At 40.0% G+C, this 10,370-nt stretch overlaps 1 protein-coding gene across 1 annotated transcript; it reads right to left on the reverse strand.

Moving 5' to 3' along the window:
- Positions 1-1,939: 1,939 nt before the first annotated feature.
- LOC133421925 (cytoglobin-1) lies at positions 1,940-8,663 on the reverse strand. Its single transcript, XM_061711727.1, has 4 exons — positions 8,530-8,663; positions 8,304-8,440; positions 5,854-6,085; positions 1,940-2,626 (listed from the first exon to the last, which is right to left on the reverse strand). The coding sequence occupies exons 2-4, from the start codon at positions 8,438-8,440 to the stop codon at positions 2,462-2,464; spliced, it is 534 nt and encodes a 177-aa protein (XP_061567711.1). The 5' UTR covers positions 8,530-8,663; the 3' UTR covers positions 1,940-2,461.
- Positions 8,664-10,370: the final 1,707 nt, after the last annotated feature.

The raw sequence follows: 10,370 nt of genomic DNA on the forward strand, positions 1-10,370 counted from the left end.
AGTAGAGGTGTGATGATTTGGACTTGTTTTTAAAGTGACATGACCTGCACGCCTTGAGTATACAAAGCACAAAGTCCTGCAGATGTGCAGCCATGTGTCTGCCAGCTAAAGCTTGGGTCAAATATAAATATATTGGAATGCTTACAGGCTTTCATAACAGAAGGATGTTGGAGGAGCATCTCTCTTCGACCACAAGGGCATGATAAGCTACAGCTGATGAAAAACTTAAATAAGAGGCAAACCTCGACAAGAATGATTAAAAGTGGCAACATGGTGTAAATTATTCTTCTAACACAACTTGAAACAAGACTCTTACTTTCTTTTAATGAGTTTTTGCAGTGCATAGCCTTCCTCTGTTTGGATTAACTTGGGTTGCTTGTGAGTGCTTACCTAACCCTGTCGTCATTTTGGACCCTCCGTTGCTCCATTACTCTTTATATATGGCGTTTCCCTTTCCGTGTCCTCTCTCTGTGTCTTCTCTCTATGATGGGAAATACAGACCACACAACACAATGAGAATGCAACATTATATTCTGTGTGTTTATCATTACATTCTCTCAAATGCTCCACGAGAGCAGAGAAGATGGTTGCAGAATGAATAGGACTCATTAAAAGGCTAAGAAGGTTCTGGCCTTTACGAGCTCTTAATTGTGCAAGCCAGATGTTGCCATGCTCTCTGCTGCTGTAACCATGTGTCATTGTTTGCTACTCCTGTGAGAGAGTGTAAGCAGGACCTGGGAGGAGAAAGATTGCACTTTGAGTCAATTAGCAGCCATGAACTCGAGAGCGCTGATGTGTTCTCTAAATTCATCTCATCTCATCTCAGAAATGCTGGAGTACGTCCCCGTTATGTAACAGGCCACTTAATTTACACACTGTTGCTCAAGGGCAAACTCCAATAATGATCACGAGTGATTTCAAATCACTGACGCAGATAAATCATGTTTCTCCCCTTTTTTATTTTAGTTTTCATAAAGATTTCACAACTTATTTTATGCAGTAGTTGTGGCTTTTTTTTTTTTACTTCTCGTGATTCAAGGTATTTAGATTATTTCTTTTGAACAAACAAAAGCTCAACTAAAAAACTCAACATAAAGACAAACAAAATATTGTGCTAGAAAGTCAAATGAGGGCTACTCACGGTTTGGTTTTGTTTGAGAACATCTGCCGCAGGACGAGAGCGATGGTGGTGAGGACCATCATAGTCGTGCACATGCTTCCACCCCTTTAAGACTGCTGAAGGTTTAAAGCATCAGAACGTCTTACCCCATTGGAGTGCTCGAATGGTATGAGGCAAACGTTGTGGTGTAACAATCAGACTATTCCTGCCTCAGCCCTCACTCATGATTTGAGAGATTAGCTCCGAGGATTAACCAGGATCAAGGAGTGGATTGGATCTTACTGGCGGGGCCAGAAGGTAAACACAGCATGCTGTGTTGCTTTGCTATAAACAACCACCTCCACCACCACGCTGTTAGTGCAGCAAATTAAATCAACCTTTATGTGGTCTTTGTTGGCGCTATGTTGGAAGCCATTATATGAGAACATCACAGCTTGGGTTCACGGATGACATCTTTTGTCTGAATTTTAGAACTTTAACTCGCGATTGGATCATTGCTGGGTCTCGTGCGGTTTACAACGCTCTGATTACAGGCCGCAAAGTGCAACGACTTAATGATCTGTTAAAAAAAAAAAAAAGTTAAAAGTGTAGTGCTGAATGGAGTATTAAGAGGGAATGTCAGGAGTTAACACTCTTATAATGATCAATCCTGATTAAGGTGAAGAGTAGTGGAGCAGTAGGTCACATAGGAAACAAAAGGAAAAGAGTACATTTGTGGAAATGTTCAGAATAATAAAAGGGTAAGGGTAATAGGTCAGAAAAGATGCATATTGGAAAGAATTCAATGCTGTGGCAAAGAAGCATAGTCTTTTTTGTCAGTTTTATTTCAAATTATACTCAATTGTAGATACAAATGTAAGTTGTAATGAAAAACAAATTACAATCATCAACAATAACTATTAAAAATGTAGAAATATTTAAGTATCCACAATATCCAACAAAAAGGACGCGAGGGGATACATACCGATAAGAGGAAACAGCCCGAAGAACATTTTATCTGCTATTTGTACGTATTCGGTAAGAGGAACGCTCAAGTCAAATGTGACTTCTCATTCCCAGTTGAGTCGATGTGCAGTTTCTTACCCTTTGATCTATATTTTAAATGGGTTAGTTTGTACAAGAGTATAAGTGAAAGGAGGGGAGCTCCATTTTACATTCCCAACTGCTAGCCGTTAAAACAACACAGTACTTGTTCTTATTTTCGTTTAGGTTGTGAATATATTCGGTCCACGATTATCACACATGATGTCAAACCGTATTCCCAGATCAAAGTCAGTTGACTTCTGACGGATGAAGCTGTGGAAAATCAGAAAGGATCCCTGCGTGCAAGTTCCAAAAACTTCAGCTAGTGGAGGTGGAGAGCTGCGTCCAGCCCACTTCTTCATAGACGGTGCGGATGCTGCAACAGAGCGTAGCCAAGAGTTTGGTCCAAGCTGAGACCACTTCTGGTGTCATCAGCTCCGGATACGCTTCTCCGAGAACTTCCAGAATCACACCGCTCAGAATCTGACCAAGACACGAGCAAACACATGCAGTCACTGAAATTATTAATTTTTTAAATAATGAAAGATATGTGTTTATTCTTAATTTCATGCCTGCAGCACTTTTCAACAAATGATGGGAACCATTATCATCAGAGTCAGTTAACCACAGCTTAACAACAAGAACAGTTTAACCATAAAAGTGTGTTGTCACAGTAAAAAAAAACAAAAACAAACTTAATATCCCATTACCATATCTGGTGACGGACAGGGTAACAGTAGAACAGAAAAACAAGAGTTCAAAAAAACATGCAGACCAATTATTGCTTATAATGTCGTATAATCTAATTAACATCCCTCTTGCCTCTAAAGTACCTTAATGAGCCCTTATGATTAGATATTTGTAGCTGAAAGAATAATGAAGACACCCGACCATCTCTGTTACTGTGAAGACACGCTCTGGTGGGTTTCATTAGAGGAGGTCCGAGGTAAAAGATTGATTTAACTGTAACTTCCTTCTCTGTCCATTCATCTGTTGTGCTTCCTTTACAAATCCATGGGCCCTTTGGTACTGATGTAAGGAATTTGTGAACTTTGTGCGAACAACAAACTGAAACAATGAGATCAGTGGATCTCGCCATGAAAGGAGAGGCTTTTTGTTTGCTGTGACAGCAATGACTGAGAGGAGAAGACTCAAACACGAGTGTGGCATCAAAAGAGCAGAAAATCCTCCCCTGCCTAGAGCACACCTGATCAGCACCGGGCCAACACCCAAGGCAGGGACTGGCCTCAGCTCCCTAGCAGTTTCTGAAAAACGTTTTATCAGGAGCCAAGGCCCGAGGCTTTGTCAAACTGACCCAAACTCGTGCTTATGGAAATCTGACCTATGACTTGTGAACAAGTGTGTTCTGTGTGTGTGTGATCAGCTAGTCTAATCACATTCGCCTGAATTTCCTCAAAGATTGCTTTCTTCTAAAAGAGTCCACGATCTTTTTGAACTATGAGGTGACTGACCTCTGACCTCTGACCTCTATGGACTAACCAATGCCTTATTTATTCCCTTTGTAGTCTTGGCAGTTGTAGCTCAGGGGCATTAGACTCTCTTTCATCCCAAAGAACATCAACATTGTGGTCATCAAAGGGCTGGTTATATAGCCACTGCAAGTGTATTTAAATGTAACTTATTTTAAACCATCTTTTTCAAATCATAACTACCTCATCCTTTCATGATTGATAGAAGACATAAATTCATGACTTTCACAGTGGTGTGACAGACAGATCTGCTTGTGTCATGTGGTCACTGGTCACCACTGTTTTTCACAAGTAACAAAAAACATACTGACACGTTGCTGTTAAGCAGTAACACATGAGTTGTTTTTCTTTTGTTCTTGTTTTTTATTACCTCCTATCTCACTTTAAATGTCCTTCCTTCTGGATGAACATCTTTTCCTTGACTTTTTTGCTCCAAAACTAGCCAGCATCCGTATGTGGACACCATTTAAGATACAGATGTCCACTGGTCCCACATTGGCTCCATGTTACTTGCCCAATTGGGTTATGTGGTTGGCCATAGTGGGACAGATAGATAGGGTTAGGGTAGGGTAGACAAAGCAGCATAAAATTAGATTAAACACTTAGGGCCTTATTCCTTAAATTTTTGTAAATAAAACCTGGATTCAAGCACGCTGTGTAAAAACTCAGACTTGACTGTAAAAACGTGCACGTTTATGAATAGCGGTTGATGCACAAACTGGCCACATGCTCATTAATTAATTTAAATGTTTCTGCGTATTGTGAATAACCATACTATACATTAATAATAATAATAACCATACATACATTATTGGAATAAATTGGCAATATTTATGACCACTCCTTATTTACAAGCTCTACACCTGTTTGAAGGCAAGAGTAGATTTTGATGGTGCCTTGAAAAAGTATAGAAATGCACAAATATGTTCTGCCCATGTTTCATGAATGTTGTTTTGCATAAAACCTCCTGAGTCGAGGTTCATAAAAGGGTAGGCATAATAAACCTTGGCTTCAGCCTATACCTTTTCGGTTCCACTTAAAATATTGGACCTTTTTTTATGTTGTATTATGTTGTATCCAAATGGACCAACATAAAAAAACATTTGAATGTCTTTGTACACTCTCATACGCTAAATTACATGGCGTTGCAGGCTAAATTAGCACAGATTAGTACTTGTTTCAGAAACCACTTGTATTACTTCTATGCCGATGACATTCAGTTGTACTGCTTCTTTCATCAACTGTTTTGAGTCGGCTGACTACTTGACAGACATCTAGAAATGGCTGACAGATAATCACCTTCAATTGAAACTCAGAAACGGTAGAAAATCTGACCATGGCCCACCCACCCTGTGATTCTACAAATCAGGAGGCAAGTTAACTTCTTAGTCTCATCTCTCTGGCTCAAAATAAGAAACTGTTAGAGAAATTTGTTTCTGCACTCCAACTATGCAGCGGCAAGAATGAGACACAAGACAGAGAGGTTAAATTCAACAATCTTATTACTTGTACAAGGAGTAGTCAGGCAGCTTAACATAAGTGTCAGCTTCCTCCTGGCGACTGAAGTTAATACAGCTAAGTTAATACGTACGCCCTATATATATATATATATATATATATATATATATATATATATATATATATATACCGTAGAGATTATATACCGGTATATAATCTTCATAGTTAAAAATCAATTACATTGAAAGCATTCAGTTGTCTCCAAGGTTTATCTGATTCAATCATGACTACTACTGTGACAATCAATTGCAGTTTTGTAGTGCCTCTTCCAACACTCTTCTAGTTTAATTCCATTGGTCAAAAGTTGCTTCCAACACTCATCTAGTCACAGTATTGTTCCATTTGTAATGCTGTGAGTATAATCATAGTTACAAACATTTTAACACATAGATAATTTACATACATTTTCATAACAGAAACTTGGATGCTGTTTTCAATCACCCAGTGTCCTTTTGGCTGTAATTTGAAACTGCTGGTCTAAGATTGTTTTTCGACTCAAGGAACATTTTAGAAGGGAGAAAGCTTTGGTCATTGCAAATAGTTCAGCAGTTCGCAAGCAGTTTGGAGAGTTGTAGGTTTCCCAAATATATTTTGTCTGTTGTTGTTTTGCTGATACTATATGTGCCTGATCAAAATATTAGAAAAAGAATCAATGCACCCATGCTTCCGTGCCCTCAACCTACCAAAATGCATGCCACTCACCTTGAAGTACACAGGATCCACCTTGTGTCGGACTGCGTGGGCCTTGCCCAGCAGCTTCAGCAGGGTGGTCACCTTTTCTGAGCTGCCGAGGTTCTCCACCAATGTGTTGAGGGCATTCATTACTTTGCGAGCATGCTTCCTGAGCTGGGAACTCTTCTCCAGCTCCTCTGCGTCCTCTATGTGCTTGAACTGGCTGAAGTACTGCTTGGACGAGGGGAAGTTTACAAACAGTCTGTGAGGGAGAAGAGTTATGCAGATAAATGACAGATATAAAGTATTGTACATAGTTGAACTATTCTTATCAGCCTGAAGTCCGTACCAGCTTGATCCTGCAAACCCACGTGCCTTTTTCAAGCTGCCAAGATACTATAAGTAAACAGTAGCACTTAGATCAGCATGCTGCATGCTTCCACTTAAAAGTGCATGCTTGAAACGGATTCCATATGTTATCAAATAAAATAAAATATATTTGATGAATCTTAAAAAAATAAGCCATTCAACGAGCCACAAATTTGACCTCTGCACATTCTTCCATCCTACAGTATGTCCCTCCACAGCTCTCACTGTTCTGCACAGTCGTTCCTGTCATATCATGTCCAAGACTTCATACTCTAACACAAACAGTTCTAATTAGTGATGCAATGAATTAATGCAAAATTAATGTGAAAATTGCTTCTTATGGCAATGTGCAGTTCCTTGTACTGCATGCCTTCTATCGGCTACTTCAAGTTCATATTTCCTTGGGCCTTTAACTTCATTTTAGCAGAAGCTGCACCAGCAGTTCGAAGCAGGATGTGCATGTTTTTGCACATCCAAACTGTTCTATCTGAAAACAAATAGTCAGTTTCTTTGATTATATCACTGCTTGACCCTCAGGGATTATCATCATGAATTACTAGAGAGGAACCTGAGAGCTCGCCCCCTCCTACACCCTGGGAAGAGGTCCAAAGCATCTGGTTTTTGGCAAACAAATCTAAGCTTCCCATCTCCCCCTTGGTTCTGAAACAGCTAACAACAGAAAGGAAGCAAATGTCTTTTTTTTCCTGTTATATATGATGCATGTGTCTATATATCAGAGTTTGACATGTGAAAAGGGAGGAAGTAAACGTGTTTTGCCTGAGTTGCTCAGCTCGGCGCAGGGCTTTTGAAAGCGCTGGAGCTATGTAGTTTCCCTGCAAGCTAATGAGGAACCATAGTGTTTAATCTTTCTGTTTTATAATTGCATGACCTGTGGTTGCATATAAATAGCCTAATTAGATTTTTTTTTTCGTGGTCAGTGGACTTTTAATTCTTCCTTATCTTATTTCTAGAATAATTCAAGAGCTCAATATAGAGACCACTTTAATTTCGGAGACAGAGCCCCATGATTTGCTTCGGTGGATCTTATCTGTTTCCCCAAAAGACATTTGAAGGATTAGCATCCGCATTAAAGTTCAACTGAGTGACAGAATATATCCTGGAGAATTTTCATTCCTCAAATTTTTTGAAGGCCGCTGGGTCTTTGTGATGGAATGTGGTGTAAAGTAGAAAAATAAGGTGGGTAATGGGAGTGCCGTAGATTTCCTTCCTTCCAGAAATGTATCTATGAAATTATGCTATTTTTGTATTAATGTACTACAGCTTAATGTTTTTATCCAGCAACCTGTGAAGCAGCCTATCGCTATCGGTGACGGTGTATGCCTAAGCATGTTAGGCATGCATGCTGTGTAAACTGGAATCTGGTCAATTAGGACTTTTGAAAACAGTTAATTAATTTCAAAATACTAGTGTGAATATTATTTTAGTGAGAAAGTGACAGGAATATGTGGAAGAATCTTCCTTGAGCCCTGCAAGATCATTGGAAGTAGATGAAGTGAATTTTAAAGGGACTGTTGAAGAATACAGGGTTTAAAAAAAAAAGATGAAAGCTCATGTTTTCAGTGAAAAGGCTATTTAAAAGGTCTCGCTGACAGTCATGGAGTCATGCTGTCTTCTTTAGGTTGCCCGGTCATCTGTATAGGCATTCAAGACCTAACCTGCTCTGTAGGGAGCAACCCTTTTGGAGCCAAACATGTCTGAGTGATGGAGTGCAATGCTTATCATTTACCTCTTCCATTTGATAGATGGGATTAAGAAAATCAGGAGAGGTGAGGATTTTATACATACTCCCATTAAAGTTTATGTTTTGCTGCATTCCCACATTCTGGACCTTGACCTGGTTTAGACAAATGTCTTTTCCAGGATCAGTTGTCTCTCTGACTCCAGGAGGCGCAACAATATCACGGAGATAGAATTTGGTCAATCTGATCAAGTTGAAGGACTGATATGAAAAATAATTGTTGAAAAGTGTCAACAAAGGATTCCTTGCCAGCAACAGACAGCACTTGTCATGGTTGTCTCCTCTCTGCCATGAACCAGCATTCAGACTTTCCAAAAATAAATCAAAGGGGGTAGAGAACAGAAAGAAATACCTGACAAGAATGGCCACCCCAGCATCATCACAGTTCTGGTAGACTTGTGCCCATGAGTCCTGGATCATCACCTTCTCCTTGTCAGTCAGGGGACTTTGCCGCTCCAGGTGGTCCACCTCTCCCTGCTCCCTCTCCATCTGGAAACACAGTGTGTAGCGAGCTGAGCACATGCACCAGGCAGGGCTGGTGACACTTCCCCTCCCCCAGAATATACACAATTTTCTACCTTTTTCTTGTTTGCGTGTTTCACTTAGTAAGAGAGGATGAAAGTCAGCTTTCCTTTTTCACCCGTTCCCAGTGAGAATCTCTGCTTTCCACCTCTGAGTCTCCGCTGAGCGCAAGTGTGAGTGAGGGACTGACTGAGAAAACACAAGAAACACACACGCACACACTCACAAACAGAAAATGAGGAGGAGCCTCTGTACGCTCTCTTTTACACTCTCCCTTACCACTCTGCCCTTCCTCCTTCACACTTGAATGTAAGGTGAAGAGAGAGCTTTGAATTTGAAATAGAAATAAATTGTTGATAAGTGAACCAGATATGTCATGGATGTGTGTGAGAGCATGGAAACACTGTAGCATCATGGTGCCTTATTATTGTGAGGCAAAAGAGCTCACCCTTAACTTTTTCTCATGTGTAAGTGAGTTTGACTGTCCAAAAATCTGGGGATATTGAATTCCTCACATAGCCCCACTCGTTTAGTTGAAGTATGAAACTGTGGACTGACTGTGATTTAACAGCTTGACATCCTTCAGAAACAAGCCAAACATCATTCATGTTGGTTTAATATTTGCTTTTGAAAAGAACCAGATTATCATAGCTCTCTTTTTTCATCTCTGTTTTAAAAAGATGAACATTTTTCATTCCATGGACATGCACATCACAGAATGCTGCAAATATGTTTGTGATCCATGTTTAAGGAAGATTGGGTGGAAAAAAACTCTTAAACCTGAGATCTGATGGTTCACTGCCAAGGGAACAGAAGTATGTGTAAAGATACCACAGCATACACTTTCTGAGGTGACATGACTCTTCTTACGGGGTGGAAACGATGTACACACAGACTTGTGTTAAACATTGACACAATCAATGATAATGTGCTTTGGTTGACATGTTTTTAACAAAGTGACATTTCCAAACTGCTGTGTCACCTTCTTTTTACGCAATTATACCAGCACGTTGTAATTAAAATCCTGTATCCTGAATGTCAGACTACTGACGATAAAAGTGACGTTGACATTCATGGATGAAGGCTGTTATAGCACGCTAATAACCATGAAACCAGCTCATCTGTGGTTTGTTAACTTTTATGTTTTTACGGTACAACCTTTTGAAAATTGCATTGCACACCAGGAAATTATGATTCTGGGTCATGAGAAATATCTTTAACCATGGTGGAAGTCGAGGCATTGCAGCGTGTATCCTATACTATTTGCTTGTTAAATCTGCAATCTGTTTTTGTTATTTCTGTCATTACTGATACAGGTTGTACCGTTGCTAACAGGTTGGGTTTAGGTGGAGGTTGTATTGTAGCATGAGTAAGAGTGCATTTGGAGTTATAGCTAACTTCCTAGTAGGCATATGCTCCTGCTGGTCCAACAGCAAAATATTACTATGAACAAATAGTCTCCTGTGGTGCAGGAATTACAAATAAACTAAATCCTGTCATACATTGGAGAGTAGCAGTAGCTCAGGTGGTAGAGTCCAATGATCGTCCAATGATCAAAGAATTGATAGTTAAAACCCAGTCATCCTCAGTCACTGATTGTATCACTGGTTTGTGATTGTATCACTGGGTGTGAGATATTGGCTGCCATGTTTCCGTCAGTCTGCCCCAGGGAGGATGTGGCTACTCATGTGATCTACCATCACCAAGTATGAATGGAGTGAATGGAATGAATGAATAATGCAACCATTGTGAAGTGTCTTTGGGTACCTAATAAAGCGCTATATACCAGTATTAAAGAAGGGACAGTGGCTATCCTTTTTCCGCACACTCAGGAAAGCCAATCCCTCACAACAGCACCTGAGGTCCTTCTATCACTGCTCCATTGAGAGTGTGCTCA

This window comes from Cololabis saira, chromosome 21 (genome assembly GCF_033807715.1).
Source record: "Cololabis saira isolate AMF1-May2022 chromosome 21, fColSai1.1, whole genome shotgun sequence".
Classification (NCBI taxonomy): Eukaryota; Metazoa; Chordata; class Actinopteri; order Beloniformes; family Belonidae; genus Cololabis; species Cololabis saira.